This window comes from Netta rufina (genome assembly GCF_964035555.1).
Source record: "Netta rufina genome assembly, chromosome: 4".
Classification (NCBI taxonomy): domain Eukaryota; kingdom Metazoa; phylum Chordata; class Aves; order Anseriformes; family Anatidae; genus Netta; species Netta rufina.
Window position 1 is genome coordinate 74,752,911 of NC_140127.1, and position 20,987 is coordinate 74,773,897.

The following is a 20,987-nucleotide window of genomic DNA, read 5'->3' on the forward strand; positions in this document are numbered from 1 at the left end:
GGTGATGACAGCCAGAATATATCAAGCTATACATTCTTACATTTTCTCCATGCACCCGTGGTTTTTTAATAATATAGGCAGAGAGAAATTGTCTGTTCTGCACAGGTGAGTCTTACCTCCAAAAGTTTATCATGACCTTTGACTATATGCATTTACAGTCTAGTTATTTGGCCACATGGCTCAGCTACTTGTTCTGTATAGCATACGGTCAAGAAAAATGACACGTACCTTGTGAGCACTGGTCCAAAAACTTGGGAAAAAGAAGCCTAGAATAGAAGAAAAAAGTTTATATATTAATAATTGGTATTATTTATACAGGTCCCTTCAATTAAAATGTTTCCATTCATTTAGACACCGACAGCCAGAGTCTTGCTTTCCAACCCATTTTCACGCATCTTTTCCTAAATCCATGTAACTGGAATATCTCTAGAGGTTATGATTTTGAAGAGTTCTTCCCCAAAACTTGGTTTTCTAAGGTTTTTATTCCTTCTGAATTCTTCATAGAAACACACTATGTACATAATACTTTCAGAACATATCACTTTGCATATCCTATTGTGTCAGACAAGCAACAATCATTTTTTTATGAGCTTTATCAGACACACATAAAAAGCTCCATACAAAAGACAAAATCTTATCTGTTCACATTCAGCTACCTATCCCTTGTCCTGCCCTGCTGTTCAGTACTAGGAAGAGCTTCACCCTAACACATGAAAAAGCTAGATCTCCACAGCAATAAACTTTCTGGGATGGGAAAAGGTTTTGCTTTTCTTGACTGAAAATGTTGCAAGACAAACATCAAAATCACTCAACACTCAGTGAAACTGCCAAAGTTTCCCAACTGAAAGATTTGTCATTGGCTGTACACGGCTACTTTGTAAGCTCTTATCAGAAGAAACTTCAAAGTGAGACAGAAATAATCTACAGCATCAGCTAAGCCTCTTCCTTCAATTGCTACTGCAATTCAGTAGACAAACAATGTTAGGCAAAGGATTGCAGGCTACTGCTGCTATAAATACTACTCAGCGCCATGACCAGTTACACATGAAGTTTGGGAAAAAAAATATGCACCTACGGGAGGAATTTGTCTTTACTATAGTTATGGAAAGAAGTTTAAACAGCACTCCAGCATCAATTCACCAATATTTTCTGTTGTCTGTTATATTTATTTACAATCTTGGCTACAGAGACCAAAAGCAGCGGCAAGGGAGCATCTACTATTGACTAGTACAAAGCACAAGTTATTGGTTCATGTTCCAAAAACAGCCAGTACGTTTAAGGAATCTTTTTATAAAATGATTGGGCAGCTCACCTCTGAACTCTGATGCACAGTTTTAAAAAAAAAAAATAGCAGTAACACTAAGAACTGAAGATTTGAACTGCTTTGACTTATTTTTATCAAATCAGCAGCAAGGCATAGTTGCAAAATATATAGATTACAGTTTACTGATAGTCTATGAAATTCAATGAGTTCTATTCCACGTTTGTTGAAGTGTGGAACACAAACGTATACTAGGAAACAGCAACTATACCACACTACTTCATAATGTTAGTGTTATAAATACTAACTTATGTTATTGACTTGGCTTTGCTATCATTTCCTCCCCAGCCTGCCTCTGCAGTAACCCAGGATATCAGATTTTAATACTTGCAATGCTTTTGCTTCCGTGCTTTGTCTTTGATTTGGGACAGCTTCCCGTAAATTCCATACTTTAAATATGGAAACTCTTTGTTTAACACCACAAAGTGTTGATATAATCAATAATCCAAATCGAGATGCACGTCCCAATACTCAGCCACATTTAACAAATCGTGAAGAATGACTGAAGAAACCTCCAAGAGGCCAACTGTCCAGTTTTCACAAAACACCTATCCAGAGTATACATAATTTTAGTAAGCTAATGCTTCATTCTTCTACAAAATAAGCTTTACTAATATTATATGTAACTAATTATATACCCATTGGAAACCAAGTTTCATTATAAACCAAACAACACTTAAAAACTTCATCCAAGACTGACTACCTAGCAATTTTGTGAGATTTAAGACAGTTCAATGGCATTTAGCTACTGCATAGCCTAAGTTATCATAAAAGTGATCTCAAATATATACATAATCTATTTTCAGACCACTAAAAATATTTTCAAGTATACCTATGCTCTATATAGCAACTCAGTGGCTCTACACAAGTGTTAACTGCTCCAATGATGAAAGAAGACTTCACATCCGGGTCAGGATGAGTTTGTAGAGCTTGTACAACATCAATCACATCAGTGTATCTGTAAGAAAACAAAATGAAAGAAGGCTTCAGAGAAACAGTAACACCTTTCAACATATAGCAAGAAAAAAATCAGTTACTTGGAAGGTTAATGTTCTAAAAAAGCCTGCAAAGATAGTTATAAAGCATTTCAAAACTTCGCAATTGAAACGATTAAGCAAACTGAGTAAAGTGAGTAACACTAGAAATACACTAATGCCAGCTTCAGAGAAAAACCTGTACAAACTTCACACTGAACAACTTTAAACTTGACTTTCTGGAGGCCCAAAATTGTATAGTGGAAATAGATGCACCCTATGCTTTCTGTAGAACATTTTAGCATTGTCTGACTCAAGTGAAAAAGAAATATTAAAAAATAACATGCGCTTTTATCAGCATTCCCAATTTAAGTGTGCTATTATAATTAACAAGTTCATTTTTGAATCATTACTCTTGACATCGCTGTATTGCACTTCTGTAGGATAGCAAAATTTACGTGAACTGGAGCTTATTTCTCGCTAAGTGACAATCTCTCTCAAAACTGTATTGAGAATTATCACATTAATCAATTATAACGTAAGAATTATACTTGTTAAAGTTGTCTAAACACCACTCAACTGCTCAGAAAAGAATGGAAAAGCTGTAATTAACTATTCTTGAAGCTAGTGCTGCTACCAGAGTGTCAGTTATTTTTGCACATCACTGGACACTATAGCTACTGACTTCATGAAAAGTATCTCACTCAAGTGGAAAAAAAAAAAAACAACTCTGTTTATCAGTAAGAGAAGAGACTATAGTGAAGAAAACGCCATGTACACGTCCTTTGCAAAACAGATGAATGGTTGGTAGCCTGGGAACTAAAACCAGTCAGGTTAGAGTAGTACTTTGCTCAAGCTAGTTGTGGTACCTGCTAACGTCTCATACAGAAACAGAGTGGGCAAATATGCCTCAGTCTTCACCTTCATTTGAAGAAGACAACTGGCATTTATCAAAAATGTTTTAATCCGTCGTACTTAAATATTTCCTGTCGTGTCAAGTGAATGACATGTTTTAGACAGCTTGCTTTAAGTTTAGGGAGCCATTCTTCTGAAGCACAAACACTGTGGACATACCACGAGGATGCTGTGCAAAAACTGCACAAAAATGTATGTTAAATCACATGCATGCAACTGTCTTCACATCTTTTATCAAGTAGAACTTCGAAAATTCATGTTGTTTTTTTGTAGCTAAAGCTTTCGAAGAATTAAAGCAAGGACTACTGGAAATGCAAAGAGAAAGAAAAACACACCAAGATGCTAAATACGTGGGGAAAAACCACAAAGATCAACTCTTACGCTTACTGTAGAATGCTCATTCTGTTTAGCTTAGGCTTTTAAGTTTCTATTTGGAGAAAAAAACATTGCAAACTGAATGGGCCATTTACTTCTGAAAAATATAAATCTATTAATATAGTGATTGCCTAGCATTTGCTGATCTTTCAGAAGTTTAAAGGCTGTAAGAACTTCAGAGATATAGCTACAGTCTATGCCATACCATATCACACTTCCATTCTATTCTGAAGCTCCAGAAATTAAAAGTCAAAGTGTCCTCAGTCATCTAATACCTTAAACACAATAGATCTTCCTCTAAAAAAAAAAAAAAAAAAACAAAAAAACAGGAAGGTGTTCTACCCCCACTTTCCATTAAATAATTTCAATATTTTTCCAACCTTTCAAGGAAGATTATACATGAAAGGTAAAATATGAATCATCATAGAATTACAGGACAGCTTAGGTTGGAAGGGGCCAATGAAGTTAGCTAAGCCTATTCTGCAGTGATTTGTGTATTTATTGTATATTTTATTGCTTTGTTCAATGCAAAACATAGGTCTGTTGTGAAAAAGTGGCAGTAATACGTGTACCATCAGGGACAACAACATGCAAGCTTACCACTGAAGTGCAAGTCTGCAGGAGATAGGAGAATATGAAAATGAAGAAGATACTCATGAATATGAACCAGGCTTTGAAGGACAATTACCTCTCTATCTAGGATGTCTGGGCAAGTGTGTATAGAGGGGAAACAGCTGTTCCAATAAAATTCTATAGAATCACAGAATTTCTAGGTTGGAAGAGACCTCAAGATCATCGAGTCCAACCTCTGACCTAACGCTAGCAGTCCCCACTAAACCATATCCCTAAGCTCTACATCTAAACTTCTTTTAAAGACTTCCAGGGATGGTGACTCCACCACTTCCCTGGGCAGCCTGTTCCAAGGTCTAACAACCCTTTCGGTAAAGAAGTTCTTCCTAACATCCAACCTAAAACTCCCCTGGCGCAAGACAGCAAAAAACTCCCCTAGACAGCAGTCTACGTTACAGCTGGAAAAGGCAAAGAAACTGAATGTGATTTTGAGGCCTCTCAAAAGCAACCTCCTAAACTGAGGAGACAGACCAAATTCTTTGGACACTTTTTTTTTTTTTTTTTAAGAGTAGCAAGCAATAAAATTAATAGGTAGCAGGAAAGTTGAGTTTAGTACGTACATAAAATAGAATTAACAGAGAACCACACTTTAGCACAGAAACTTGACTGCTTCAGAGTGACAAGAAGTTTAAAAACGCCTTGGAAACACGAGGAACAGAAAATCCCCTATTCCATTCAACAGTTCAGAGTTGTAACATTTACCCTTGCAAGACCACTAAGAGCCGCTTGTTCTTTCTAGCATAAGTGGACTGACGGACGCTGTGGTTTTGCTGAGCCTCCAGGACACTGGAGAGATAACGCTGGAAGTGTGCTGCACTGAAACATTCAGGACTATCCATAGTCTGCCGATAAACTATCCACCTTCAACAGAACACAAGGAAAAAAGTTAGAATTATTATGTAATAGAACACTATTTACTTCTTGTTTTGAACCAGCGACCAAACCCAACAATGACAAGCCCCAAGACTCCACATTTCTCATACCACGTGGGAGAGAGAAATTTACTTGGCTTTCTATCATTTCAGCATAAGCACATTCCTCAGACTACTGCCAAAAGGGCTTGTGGTTTTTTGTTGCCTTTTTTTTTTTTTTTTTAATAAAACAATGTTCAACAGCTTCTTCAAAGCAGCACATCATATGAGTAATTCTAATCTTTGTTGGTGATGCAGTAAACAAAACTCAGATTCATATAATTTAAGACTGGGCATGAAACTGTTTCACTGCAAAAATAAAAGTAATGATGACATTTATGGGAAAACGTAATGTTCTGTAATACTACATCTCATTCAAAAACCACCTTACATTTGCCCTGAAGAGAGCCACTAAGATATTCCAAATCAACTTGCCAATATCAAGACATCAAGTTAAAAAATAATACAACAGAACAGTCCAGAACCTTACTAAGATTAAACTCTAAGGTGTCTGGCTGTAAGATTTGAAAGACTAAGAATTTTGATTTTCTCAGAACAAAGAGCTGTATCAACACACACAATAATAAATTCCTACAGTGGATTTATCTTATTGCCATTCAATACGTGTCCTGAATATATCTCCTGCAACTGTAGAATAGAAACTAGATCAGACTTTAAAATATTGTAGTAAGGACCATTAGTACAGTGTTTTCCCCAAGAAGAAAAATGTATTTTAGACTCACTACCACACAAGTTAATAAATGGAAACTGTTCAACTGTTTCCTTCAAGTTTTGACAAGACCTTTCCCATGCTTAATCAAAGATTCACTTGGCCCTTCTAAAATTATTCTCAACTGTCTGTAGCATGAGTGGTAGTTCCAGACTTGTCATAGCTCTGTAATGATACCTCTGGTATTTTTAATATGGAATATCAAGAAGAAATCTCTTTTTTTTTCTTCTCTGAATGTCTAGTATTTAAGATCAAATATGTCTGGCATAACAAAGTTAACTGAAATACCTGAAATAATAGAACTGTGCTCATTTAATGCCCCATGGGAAACAGACCCTATGCTGTGCTATGTAGGATTATTTGAAGTGCCTCATAATATTTACTCAATGTATTCTTATAATACATCTGATTACAAATCAGAAATCGGGATCCTTTTTTTAAAGTATAACATCTGTTTTTTTATTTCCTTCATGTTGAGTAGTTCTTTGATTGTATGTAAGACCACTGCTTTGGACTGTAAAACCAGAACTATACAAACCTTCCATGCTCCTTGTTAAAAGTTACAAGAAAAGCACACAGATCACTGCTGCGACATCCTGGAAGACCCGTTATAATGGTGATAACAACCTAAAACACAAGAAACAGAAGGGGACAACTTAAAAAACTAGAAGAAATGAGTTAGCACTGCACACAAGGTTTAGCACTGCACATGAGGCTCTCTATCTCCATAAAACCTTAAGTCTAAACAGTTTCTGATACTAAGCCCAGTGTGTTATATCCAAAATTTATTACAGATTTAAGCAAAAGGTGCTTGCAGCTTTGAGTAGGGTTGGGAGGAGGCTGCACAGTAACAGCTTGAACATGCCAATAGCTTTTCTGCACAAAGCACCCCTGTTGCCATTATGTATATTCTCTGTGGCGCTGAAAGAGAAAGAAATTATGTCACACTGGTAACCACCCCACACACTGTGTATCATCCTATCACTAAGGGACAATTTACCTCTCCCAGTTTCTACCTGGAGCATAGCTGAAGATAGCCATCTGCAGGTTATTTGTATCCTATCCTCAAAATCACTTTTGGATGCTAACAGACAATGAGTAGGCATAGTAATACAGATAGAGAAGTAACTCAAAAAAAAAAATCAAAGTTTGCATGTTTTATAGAAACTAGTATAACATTATAGAATTTATTTATTTATTTATTTTTAAAGACATTTAAGTGAAGCTTAAAATAAGATTTAAAAACACTAAGGGTTTACTAATTAATACTTAGGTGTCAGTACGGTCTCTGAAATAGATCCTAGGAAATAAGGCTGCCACCATATTGCAATACTTGAAGAGAAAGACCATATTTCTGCTGCTTTGGTTTTCTTGCTTATAGCAGCCTTCAAATGCTGGAAACTTCCAAGGAAATTATTTCTCTGAAAATGCTATTTAAAGCACCCCTTAAGTTTGATGATTGTTGTTGCCCCTATAAAGAACAGAGTGTTCTACAGATAATATCAGCAAATGTTAAATATCATGTGCTACCTCCATGCTATTTAAAGGTCTTATGTTGCAGAGAACAATTCGGTTAAATTATTCAGAAATTCATAAAAACAAACTACTGCTTCAGGGCTAAACTGTCTGGACATTAGAGAAAACTGCTCAGTTGTGAAGATCTACTGTTCATTTTCCGTCCCTGTTTCACCAGACTGAAGGTCCACTGGCACTTCCAAAAGATTGTTTAAACACAAAATTAAGTAACGTAAACAGGAAAACAAGACAGAGCAATTTATTCTAAGAAACAGACTTGAAACATGTTCAGTATGAACCGGAGCAGGAGGCACAGCTAAACACACACCATGCTGCGTGTCAGTATTGCATTACCTGCAATGGAACCAGTAACAGCCAGAATATTTGGTAAACACTCCGTGCTAGGGATAGGAAGTATTGTTGCACTGCTTTCTTACCTTATCACTTTCTGCTTTGCTATCAGGAATGATTTCTGACTGTTGCAGTAAAACAGGAAGATGTGCTCTCATTATTGGCTCGCGACTGACGCTGCTGACAGTAAAATGCTGCACAAACCTTTCAAAAAAAAAAAAAAAAGTTGTGTTTTTAAAAATAAAGGACCAAGACTTCATTCATATAAATAGCTGGGAAATTACTAAAATAAAATTGTTTAAAAGGTCAAACAGAGGCTTCCTAGCAAGGAAATAATTCATCTCAGAGTAAAAATACCTAGTGTGAACACAGACTTATTAAATAAGCAATTTTTAGATGATGATTACATACAACAAAATATTTTTGTACCATTTCTGTCAAACCTAATCCCTTGGAAATAAAAATAATTTCTCACCTCTCCAGTTCTGGGAGGGCAGCGGATATTTTCAGTTCACTGCATCTTTCCCCAGAAGGAAAAGACAAATAATTAAATAGCTTCTGAACACTGGAATGTCTGAAAAGAAGCAAAAAAATCAATTTGTTAGTTGAAACAAAAAGCCTAGAAGTTTTCCTTCTTTAAGCCAGATGTCTACATAGCCAGCACAAAAAAAAAAAAAAAGGGGAGCGCTGCACTAAGAACACAGCAATTCCTTTTCAAATCATTATCAAAAACTGAGTCTCAGCATTTTTCTAATGGTAGCGCACAGTTAAAATGGAATTGCAATTAAGCAGCATGAACTTACAGTCTCTTTTGTGCCACTGACAGGAATTCTTCTTGGACAACTCTTAAACATAATCCTGAGTTTCTCTGGTTTTGCCACGAAGAGAAAACCTGGAACAAACCAGACCTGCTCGTAAATGTCATTATTTTGCAAAATTTGTTTTTTGAATTTAAGAATGACTTTTATTCACTTAAACATACATTCATCTTAGCCAGTCATTAAAGTAATACTTCACAATACTAGTTTTGCTGAAAATATTCAAAATGTGGAAGAATTGTCCAAAGAGAATTCTTCACAGAGCAGTTCCTGCTCTACAACTCCTCTAAGTATTGTTGTAATTTTTATTAGGTAATATTGCAACAATCACATTTTTAGAAATTTAAGAAAAATTCTGGTTCTATGCAAGAGAAAAAGGAGGCATTCGCTTCTCTGGGGAACAACATTGGCTCACATCCTGCTGCTCTAGCCAAGTCCCATTAATATGAATGGCATTCTGAACCTAGAAATCAGATTCAGATGAATCACAGTCATTTCAGTGTTCAGTATTTCCCTTCTTTTAGTAAGTAAAGGCAACAGCCATTGTCATTTTTCACAATTATTTTCTGCAAGACAAAACAACCGAGGAGGGACAAGACTGCTTTCCATTAACAAATCGGCATCCTAAATGCAAGGGTACTGAGATAAAAAAAACATCAAAATAAAATAAACTTTTGATATTAACAAAGACAGCATTGCTCATGTAGAATGAACCACACAACCAAACAAATAACCACTTCAAAACTAAGGAAAATGCCTACAAGGGATGGAAAGAAGGACTGGTAAACAGAAAAAAAAAAATTACTTAGAAGTCAAAGTGCTAGGGATAAAGCAAAAACGTAGGTCAGACTGAGACAGAACTTGAAAAGGAAAATCAACAAAACCGGGAAGTGTCCTTTGTGTATGACTTCAAGGAAAAAAAAAAAAAGAAAAAAGATGCTCTCTGTATGTCCCAAAATCTAATCAAAGCCACCTCAACTTTCAATTACAGTGGAGATGTGAAAGGCACTGCCCTGTCTTTGCAAGATCTTCAAACCAGATTCTATTCCTGTGTGCTCAAGATCTTGCAATCGACATTGCAGTTACAAAAAATTTGATACACTCAGATCTGGAGGGATGGGTAATTGCCACTTCCTATTTCAAGGAATCTTGAAATAATTAAGTCATAGTTCCAGCGAGTCTGCTAAGTGAGGTATCGTGGCATATGACTGGAGAAGACTAAAACTACTGTCTGTAATTATTTCAGTCAATCTTTGCAGCTACAGGTCTGTAAAGCAACTGCTAAGTCTATACAACTTCAGCGTTATGCTGAGTTTTAGATAAAATTTTGGAGGAAAACAATAAATACCTGTAGTTACCAACAAAATAAAATGCCTGACTGGAATGGCTTACACAGCGAGGAACACTTGGTCTTATGGCTAGTCTTCATTTACGTGATAACAGCTCCTAGACAAACGACATGGTTCATCTGCTTGAATGTGAGCAAAGCAGCTGGTATGGTGCCAGCCAGATGAGAAACTGCAACTCAGCTGCTTAGTGAATGCTCCAAAACGTCATCTGTAAGGGATTTTGCAAGAGCTGAAGGGAATTGACAGCATTGTGTGGAAATTAAGTTGGGAGACAGTTGCACAGCACTATATCTTACAAGAAAATCTAACAAAAAAGAACGGAAGAAAGTGAAAAATATGAAGAAGGTAAGAATAAACACAAACACTTCTGGAATCAGATGGAAAGTCAGTGGGTATCAGAAGGGAAGGACCTGAAGATGTTTCTCAAAAAAACAAAAAAAACAAAAAAAAACAAAACAAAAAAAAAAAACAAAACAAAACAAAAAAAAAAAACCACCAAGATCTGTTAATTCAAGGCAGCAGGGCAAAGCAAAGGCAAATAAAGGATAACTAAACTTTTTCTGAAGATAATTGTTACTGCATCTATAAGAAACAAATACCCTCATATATAATACTGCACACAGTATTGGATATCTGTAGCCAAAAACAAAAGAACTATTATAATGATCAGAGGAAAAGAGCACATTTTATAATAATAGACTAAAAAGGATCTGGTTTTTGTTTATCAGACTAAGTATGCCAGAAAGGATAGGTCTGAAATCTCTGAACAGCTCAAGCATTTCCATTGGGAAAACAAAACACAAGCATGTATAAAAGTAGACCTAATAAAATAGGCTAGAAATTCAAGAGCAAAATAATCACAGCCACTCAAAATAGTTGAACAGTGGGAGGACTCTAAACACTTAAGATAAAAGGAGAAATTGTATGGAATCATTAATGCTACCAGTGGGGACTGTACTCACTGAGCTAGGTGGTCTTTTCCAGTCCTGGGCTACTATCACATACTAAAACCCTTGCAAAGTCCTAAAATCTCCAGGCTCATTTCCTCAAAAGTGCTATTGTTATAAAGTTTCGCTTATTAAAAGCCTCTGCATTACAACACACGAAGCCAATCTACTCAGAGAATAATACAATGCCATATGGGATACTTAAAGACTGAAACAAAACTTCCCTAAGGATCACGATCCAAATGTGTCTAACCACAAAAAAAAAAACACAATGGAACCTCTGCCACTGCATACAATTGCTGCAGCCAATTATACACCAGTACTACGTTTAAAATGCAACTACTAGAAAACAAGCTTTTAGAGCAATCGCTGACTTCAGAATACAGAATGAAAGCACATGGTGACCATTAAACATAACAAGCAACACAATCACTACGAATACACACATGACAAAGTTTCTCACACATGCAAGTTCCTAAGATCAGAAGCAATCATGCTCCTAGGAAGGACTACAGGGAACTGCTATCGGTCACATAAAAAAGAAAGTTTCTAGAGGAAAAAGAGCCTCTGGAGGTCTCCAGACCAATCTTCTGCTCCTAGCAGGACTACTGCTGGCAGTACAGATCAGATTTGCAAAATGGATTTGCCCAGTCAAGTTTTCAAAATCTTCAAAAGTGGAGACTAAGTTTCTGGGTGGCCTGCTCCAGTGCTGAACCAACCAACCTCTTGCTGAAAATCACCCTCCTAACATCCAGTTAGTTTCAACATACTTCCTAACCTGTTGCTCCCTCAGAACTAATTGCTTCTTCTCCTTTCCAAACCATGCTGGTGCACTGAGATACAGGAAAAGGTTTTGTTTTGCTTGTGAAGAATGAAGCAAGAAAGACCTCATACTTCAAACTTTTCAGAACCTACTTATCAGATGACAAGCTTCAGCAGCTGATCTAACATAAGAAGGAAAATATATATATATAGTATATATATATATTAACACAAATATAATTAGTTTACACAGACATTAACATTCACCCTTGCCTCTCATCTGAAACACAAAGAGTAAGAGTTTGGAGTGGGCTAAAAAATTGCTATCTTTATTTACTTTACCTGTGAATAAAAAGCTTTATAAATCTTCGTTTTGGGGAAAAGTGCAATCATCAAAAAGTTGTCTTGGGTATGGAATTCAATCGGTAGATGAGCAAGCAAGGAGCTTTTGAAGTCTATAAAGAGAGCAGCAACAATACTGGTTGAATCCTAGAAAAAAGAAGAAACAGGACAATTTATAAAAAACAGTTATTGAAAGTGAAAAACAGGCTTAATGTAGTATGACTGTAACAGTTCTTTTCTGATCTATACTACTTAGCATGGCATGCATAATGATCTAAGCATTCATTAGCTTGCATGTCACTGGAATGGAGCAGAAAAATCACCTGCTCTACTTCTCAGTTTCTATTTAGCAGCTATCAGCAATATTGTACACTTTAAAGAAAACACCTGGGATTGTTCACATGATTTGGATCCTTAAAAAACAAAAGACAAATAAAAAACATTTGAATTTTAATACCTATTCTTGTAGCCCCATCTTTTCCCTCCACCACCAGCCTCTCTTCTTCTAACTGCTAATGCATCACAACAGAGCCACCTTTATCTATACCTTTGCATTTCCTGACACAGGTTCCTTAGAAGAACAAATTAAATGAGTCAGTAAAAGGATCAGAAGGATGGTGTGGTGCTACTGCAAACTTTTATACCACTCTCTTCAGGTTCTGACCTGAAAGGGTCCTCACTGCCAACAGGTACATCTGTCAAGCCTGCAATTGGAAGTGTGGGTTGCCTGCATCTTACAAGTGTCCCATTTCTCTCATATTCTTCAGCGAGCACAAACTCCACTGAACCTGTTGTTTCTTCACCAACAGAAAGCTGAAGCCTTCAAAACCAGTCTCCCTCAGAAGAATTGAACTGAGATTATCCAATTTTTCTTCTAAGAAAACAAGATGTGACCCTTGCTTTCTGGATTTCGAGATAGCCATCTATGTACAACTTGTCAGGACGCTTGAGTGTTTCATGCTCAAGCTTTAACCTGCAACTCTCTTCATACCAAAGTATTTGGACACAGGGTACAACCCAACAGTGTGAAACATCCTTGGAAAGTAGGGATTCTGTTACTCAGTGTACAAGTTGGAATTTGAGTAACATCCATCTCCTTGGACATGAAGAAGATCCCTACTTCCTGATTTTGGAGGAAAGCTCCAACTGGGGAGCATTTACATAAGAATCAGTATCAATTAAGAAACATTTGCAAATGAAATCTCTACCCTTTGCTGACTCAGGGATTAATTATAAAAGTAATCTTCTCCTTAAGTCACTGAGGTTACTGAAGAACAAAAATGTTTTAAGAGAACAATTTCTCAAGAGAAAATGACTTTTAGCTCGTGGCCCACAGACCCCAGGTCCTGTGGGATAACTGGAAGATTTAATGAAGACTGAAGTATGAAAACTCATACTTGCTGCAATCTGCACGTGAAAAGCACAACAGAACATGTTCCTCCTCCTGGAAAACGTTTAGCGTGCTACAAATTGAAGAAGGCTGAAAATAAACATCAATATTCCTCACAGACTTAAGGTTAAAAGAATTATTTTCCAAGTTTTACAAGATGTTAATTCTGTTATGAAATCTAAATATCACTTAAATATTTGTTCAGGTAATGATAAATGACCAAAATGAATATTGGATTCAGATACTTTCAAGCTTCAATCCTTAGTCTTAAATTTAAGACCCTATAACCAAGCAGTCAGCATCTAATCTTTACACAATAAAGATGCTTCGGTAAAATTTCAGCTACGAAAGAGAAAGAAAGAAACCTGGGTGTAGAGACTGGGTGGCAACTACTCCCTTTGGTTGGCTGGAACTAAGCTAGAATGCAGACCAATACTGCCTTACACCCTGGTGATTTATTTTTGGTTGTACCCAGATTGGGATGGGATGGTTATTGCTTTAGATGTTCGTGGCACAATTTCATAAGCAATTTATCCTTTCCTCTATGCGCTGGATGCCTGTGAGCCCCGAGGACTTCAGGAGGTTAGATGGCAGTTAAGCACCTCGATTCTCAGAAGAGAGAAGCTTGCAGCATGTGTTGGAAGCAGAAATACATTTTCAAGTCAAAAAGAGAAGCATCAAGCAGGCATCATGAGACAGCTGCTAAGAATCCGTACTCTGCATCACTTACAGTCTCTATTTTTCATTTTAATCCTAGCATTATCTTTTACTTTCCATCAATATTGTTGCTGCACTAACTTTCAGCAAAAGCATAACAATTAGCCTTCTTCTCCTGTCACTTAACGTTTAAACTCTCCACCCTTGTATTATGCCTAGTCAGTTAAACAATAAAATGCTCCCTGTCAAGGTTTAGCTTTACACAAAAATCTGGCGTCGGTTCAAGAATGATAGCCAGGTCCCATAAATAGCTAGTTTTACGAAAGTGAGTGTCTTGAATCAAACAATAGAAGGAAGGTCAGCGTTAAAATAGCTTCTTAAACTACCACTGGGCAATTAATATGATATAGAAGAAAAGGCAGCTAAGGTAAGATTCTCCTCAGTCATCTCAATTGAATAGCACTTTTATTGTATTTTACCGTTTTCCTCCATTATATGATGAAATTACAGCTACACAATGCTTTCTGGAGGTCACTAAGCAAATGTGTAATGCTGTACCTGAACAAAATAGAAACTAAAGGAAAGAACTTTTTGTGTGTGTGTGCTTAGGAAACAATAACCAAAATAATGTCTTTTCCATCCCGAAAAAGTGATAGTTAACCCAGTGTGCCTGCCTCGAAGAGGAAAAAGAAGAAAAAAAGCTGAAGTGCCATCATCATCCTGGCTCAATTCCCACTGAGCCAGAAAACCAAACTATTAGCACAGCAACTTCACAAAGTTGAGTGAAGAGATACTAAGCTGATCATAGTCATACACTTTTGTGATTCCTAACACTGGCTTTTACTGAAATTATTTGGAATATGTATAGTTACAAGCAGCATGCCTCTCCATCTCATCTCTCAGCCTGGAAAAGGCGAACCAGGCACTCCCTTCACCCTGTCAGTTACACGGTGCTCTACGACACGAGACAGACACTGCTCGTGACCTCCCCGGAGATAAGAAGTACACTGCCACGAACGTTTGGCTAAAGGTTAAATATATTTTGAACAGAACGCAGCATTTTGCTGCCTAATACTCTGTAGGACTTCACAATGCCTTGAACTTTTCTCTACCCATCACTTATGACCACTAGGCATTTTACGAAAGCTTTGTTCTGCAATTTTTCTTATAAAAAGCAATTTTACAGATTAAGAACATTATATCCTTGGATTTTATCAATAATTTGTTTAGCTAAGCAATATAAAAACAGTAAATGTTTGCATCAGGTATTAGTTTTACACACCCTTATAAAAATGCAACTGAAATTAAACACTTTGCATTAGTCGCATACAAGTAATTCTAAAATGTGATGAAAAGTTTGTGGTAGTAGGAACAAACAGAACACTCACCCCATCGTAGAGAGAAAGGGACTTCATATGGTCCTTTGAGATGGAAATGCTGCCATGGTGGGGGTCAGAAAAGAGGATACCATCTGAGAAGAAGTACAATTTGCCTAGAACGCGAAAGAAAAAAGTCACTGAGGTGCGTACCAATATTTCAACATCATATGATGGTTGAATGCCTCTTTCTCAGGGAGAATCTATGCTCTTGCAGAATTTTGTCATACTTAACACAGAACACATTTGAGTGAAGATTTGCAATACCTTCTAGGCAGCATTCAGAGTGCAGTTATCTGCTCTTCACCAGATCTCACTATCAAGGGCAGGAATCATGACTGTGATTGCATTTGCTTTCATCTCAGCCCTCCCTGAAGCCCACTTACTATAAAAATACCCTGTGCTTCATTTTTTAGGGTTGGGGGGAAGGGGAAAAGGTGGTGAGACTTCCAGCAAAGAGCCAACATATTAATACAAACCACGCAGACAATACAAAAAAATCTCAGATAACAGTTTGCCTTCACTCCCTCATCAAGAGGGAGTTGAAAACAGACAAGCCCTTTATCAGCAGAGGTTCCTGTCCTTGCACAGGCACAGAACCACCCCCTTTACACAGATCCCCTACATGCTGCCATAAATCCTTGCTCACTGCTTCCCCAGCACAGCAGCACCGTCAGGATGGCCGAGCGGTCTAAGGCGCTGCGTTCAGGTCGCAGTCTCCCCTGGAGGCGTGGGTTCGAATCCCACTTCTGACAACTTGCTCTTTTCTTCAGCAGCCGCCCTGGTGTGGGGCTGGGCACCCTGCACTGGGATTTCTCAGAGGCAACTGTTTCTGGGCTAGCAATTTCCCTGGAAGCTCCTGACTTACAGCTGAGAGAGACAAAGTTCATTTTATCTCCTTTTTTTTCCTCGACACTGGCTCTTAGCAAATGTGATGATCAGGGGAAGCAGCAAGGCTCACTGGTATAACAAAGAATATTCCAAAGCTCTACAGACTGACATTAGCAAAAAGCTAATTTCTGACAGTCCTAAGAAAGCCATAAACAGAAGACTGAAGTAGGGGCTCTGCTACCAGTGCTAGACCAAGCACTAAAAGCAGGATCACATCCCATCCAGGCAAGTGTGTGAGACAGGAAAAGGGAAAGGGAAAAAAAAGCAGCTTTACTCAGAGCTGAGCTTTAAGAAAAAGCAAGGGTCAGCAGCAGAACAGCTACAAAATCCAGCTAAACATGACTGTACACCCAGCTCAATCAAATAATGTTTTGAATAAATAAAGAATGAAGGCAAAGAACTAAGACATTTTCCTCTTGAAATGGCAACTCATTAAGATCTTCAAACTTTTAAATCCTAATACTGAAAAGAAGCTTGATAAGATTCACAGTATCTAGGTAAATGATTTCAACAGTTAGCTGAAAAAAGGCTGTTAGCTACAAATGCCATAGTTGTAGGGTGAAGCTTCCAGCAAACACTAAACCTGTACTGCAAAATCAACTGCTATTATAACACACAGGCACTACTGTTGTAAGCAAAGCAATCACAAATTTGAGGTCCAAATTCAAAGTAAAATGGAGACAACCTAGGAGTCAACAAATCCTCCAAGTCACTAGAAAGCTTCACACAATAAAACAGGTGTGGAAGTTTAACAGTCTACATAGACAAGAACTTCATTGCTGACACAGGGCTCACAAAATTCCAAACGCACAACACAGGTGGTATTCTGTTGACTGAGGAAGAAATATGGCCAAATATAACATTAGGAATACGTTTGTCAAATTTCACAGAGCATCCCACTGACAAATCCTGAGAAATGGGGGAAAAAAGCAGGAAAACTGGAGATGTTAATTCTTCTGTAACAGGAAAGGAATCCAAAAAGAATTGTAATTAGTCCAAACCAAGATTGCCCCCTTCAACATTAAAGTCACTGAATTACATCAAGAACAACTTGATATACCGCTTGTATATTTTTCACAAGTCATTAATCACAACAGAGACTATTTAATTGGTACGAGTGATTGACTCAGTGAAGTTCACCCCATAAAATTCCAGAGAACATTAGACACGTTAGCATACTGAGGAAAAGGTTTAACAGCTCAACTTCTTTGCCATGAACTTTAGTCGTGGATGCAAAGCTCATTACAGCAAGACAAATGACAGAGAGGAGGAGTGCCTGTGTGACAGCATCTTTTTCACCTCGCCTTGCCAGACTAGATGGCTGAAGCCCCAGTAGAGCCCAAATTGGAGCACAGCAAAGCATCTTGCAGCACACATGAAAGGGAACGAGATCAAGTTCGTTTTCACTTGACACCTGAGAAAATATCTCACTCGCTGAAGTGTTACATAATGGCCCTTATACCACCTACTTATAACTCTCCATCCCGAGAGTTATGGAAACATTTAACTTAGCAAATCTACCAAAAAAGGGGAAAAAACACACTGCTCCACGGAGGCAGAGACAGTCACTTTTCACAACGCTGAAGAAACCACTCTTCTTCTCCCTGACTATTTACCGAGTGAGCCTGCACCCACAGAACTGTGTTGCAAAACAACAAAATAGCTAAACATGTTGTTCTGCATTAACTTTTCCTTTAAAATCTTCTTAATTAGAGTGAAAAAAAAAAATCCAGTATGTGAAACTTGCTGTTTTATTGCTTTGCACATCATTATTTGTCTTCAGTACTCTCTTTGTGTAACTACAAAAGAAAAAAGCTAAATATTTTCCCATAAAAATTAACAGCTTATAATAAGTATTTGAACAACCACTGCTGCTGTACATCAATACTGTGACAAGAGTACCTACCCTGGACAAAAGAATAGAGAAGCAATATGCCTTAAGAAATGTTTTGATTTAGCAAAATATTCATTCACCTTTGAGTTTTCACAAGGCAAAGCAAGTCACATTAATGCAATGCTGCAGTGTGAAGGAAGATCCTGCCAACAGTCCACCTAAGTTGTATTAAGGAGCACGAACATCTCTGTAACATAACTAAAGGTCTTCAATTAAAATGCACCAAGACAAGAGGAGTGGTCTATCCATTGCTTGTCATTTTGTGTCAGAAAACAGTAACTTCACCAAATCTGAAAAATACTGAGAATGACCATCTTTCTGTTATACAGGGAGCTTCTGTGCTAATAAAGTTCCTGAGTGAAAATGACAACAGAAAAAAAAAGCTGGAACAGCATGTCAGCTCCGGGAAGAGGCTTTGGTAGAAGCAAAGAGCACAAGGCTTTAAGTAAATTTAGAAACAAATCACAACACAGAGGCAGTGTATCATGCTGCTCAAAAGGTACTTACGTATTGGCCTTCAGTTCCTATGCTGGGAGCCCACAGCATAATGTCACTACTTTAACGCCCAGTCTTTCTAACCTGATGTTCTCACAGGTATAGAAAAAGCCAAAGCCCACTTTACCCATTAAGGGGAGAAAAACCCAGTTTGTGCATTCTTCTGTACTTTAACTATGGGAGAACTCTCCCAGGCTCACAAACATTAATTCTCAATCATGCAACGGGAGCTGCATGCGTGTCAAAATCAAGCATAAAGCTCTGATATAAATTCTTCCTCTACACCTACGAGTTCCAAGCAGAGGTTGGGAACAAAGAAGGAAAACGTGGAGTTTAACAAGAGATTTACAGAGGCAAGTAGAAAGAAAGCAGCTTGGAATAATGGTACAGATTCGTGAATCCCAGAAACTGTGCAGAAACTGGACTAACTGAATAAACAATTGAAAACACATCTCACCTTCTGCAGGCATGGCCTGTGGATTGCTGGAGTAAATATATGCTCCATCACCTCCAGTAAGTAAAGTGCCCAGAAAAGATTTGTCTTCCTAAACAGGATAAAAAACAAAAGTATCACAGACCACATCAAAGACTGTAGTCTAGACAAGAACATTTTCATCAGAAGAGGTTTTACTACAAGAATAAAGAAATTAAAAAGTTCTGACAGATGCTGTTTAAAAGAATTTAAACTGCACGGATACAGAAGAACTAGTGAAAGACACTTATGTCAGGAGACCAATTTTTAGAAGCACCCCCTCCACCCCCCGGCTGGTTTTGCCAGCAGCTATTAAATTACAAGTTATTGTCACAGCCACAAGGCACAGCTTTTTGTTTTTAGATTGTCAATCGACTGAACTCAAAGTGTACTACAGGAAAATGAAACTATTTGTAATGAAGATTCCTGGGAACCGCAAACTAAGCCACAAATGTGAAACTCATGTGGTTTAAGACGTTCCCAGATCCCAAATTCTTTTCTTTTTCATACTGCTTGAAGTGTTTTCCTGTAGACATTTAGCATGCTAATTAAGTTAAAAGAAAGTTGCATGTAAAGTGGCATTGAGGTTTGTTGGTTTTTTTTTTAAGCTCATGTGCTCCATGGGTAATGCTTAGTGAGACTTCCATGGAATCTAAGCCCTATTAGAACTTTTTGCTCTTGGGTTTTGCCATTCTTGGACTGAAAGAAAACACCAAACTTTTACATACAATGCATTTCTTTTTTTTAGGTCCAAGTTTAAAAAAGACAAGATAGAACAGATAAGACTTTCACAGAAGAGGAAAAAAATGCTAAAAGCCAGTTTTACTAGCAGCTAAGATCTTGAGGATATTGGTTCTTGAAAAAAATAACCTTTATAATTTAACTAAAAAGTTTAATTTTACCTTTAATATTAGCTGTGCCTTTTCAGACAGTTTCACATCGCTATCTTCAACCTGTAGCCAAAAAAAAGTTTCCCTTTGTACTGTTAGTAGATAAAGCAAGTTAATTCAACAAGAAATCTTTAAAGAAGGTTCAAGAACCTTATGGACCACAGACAGTTAAAAATCCTGACCAGACTGCTTCAAAGACAGCTTTGTGCTTTTCAATACTGTGCTACCATGGGACAGAAATAATTCTTTGAAATATATTCAAGGAGATACTCCCCATTAAATTGTTTTTGTAGACTAAAACTGTATTGTATTAGACACAAAGGAGTGTAACTTTCAAAAAAATACCATTATTAAAGTACTTCAGAAGCATGGACTGCCAACTGGCATAATGTTGTCCTTCTTCTGAACATTCATTGAAGTTATAACTCAGTTTACAACCTTAGAGGTCTGGAAACAGACCTCTGTTGGGGTAGACACTGAAGCGACCCCAAAATAAACAGAATTTTCAAATGTTATAGTGTATACTTCCTAGAAATAAAAACAATAAAAACCAAACGTGACTTCAGACAGTTAAAAATTGAAATGATGGTGAAAAGAAAATGATTTAAAACTTGTCATGAATGGAACCATCAGCCTGTTTCTTCTTATTATTTATACACTCCTTGTCCAAATTTTAAAAAAAATACAGTATTACAGAATTCTGTTTTAATGACTGGATTCTGTACTTCTTCTTCATAAATCCATACATTTATGACACGTTTCCAGTTGTGAAACTGCATTCACAGAATAAAATCGAACAAATTTTTGTGTACTAACCAGCCAAGATGCGTATCTTGGGATAGCTGCAGTCAATATTATGTGGCTGGTTTCTGAATTAATACTGCCATCTGCAGGGAAGTAAATGGAAAGCAAAGAAGTATAATACCATCCATGTACTTCAGACCATTTAATGTTACTTTAATGACTGGAAATTTCTCTAGGA

The 20,987-nt window shown here is 37.3% G+C and overlaps 1 protein-coding gene across 1 annotated transcript in view; it reads right to left on the reverse strand.

Annotated features, from left to right (window-relative positions):
- The window catches only part of DNAAF9 (dynein axonemal assembly factor 9), a 71,247-nt gene that overhangs the window by 14,793 nt on the left and 35,467 nt on the right, over positions 1-20,987 (reverse strand). Inside the window, exons 18-29 of the mRNA XM_084286500.1 lie at positions 20,822-20,892; positions 20,018-20,068; positions 19,101-19,188; positions 15,376-15,479; positions 11,941-12,087; positions 8,526-8,614; positions 8,198-8,296; positions 7,809-7,926; positions 6,395-6,483; positions 4,918-5,076; positions 2,154-2,279; positions 229-266 (exon numbers count right to left, since the gene is read on the reverse strand). Of these exons, the coding sequence (XP_084142626.1) occupies positions 229-266; positions 2,154-2,279; positions 4,918-5,076; positions 6,395-6,483; positions 7,809-7,926; positions 8,198-8,296; positions 8,526-8,614; positions 11,941-12,087; positions 15,376-15,479; positions 19,101-19,188; positions 20,018-20,068; positions 20,822-20,892 (1,179 nt within the window). The remainder of the gene's footprint in view (positions 1-228; positions 267-2,153; positions 2,280-4,917; positions 5,077-6,394; positions 6,484-7,808; positions 7,927-8,197; positions 8,297-8,525; positions 8,615-11,940; positions 12,088-15,375; positions 15,480-19,100; positions 19,189-20,017; positions 20,069-20,821; positions 20,893-20,987) is intronic.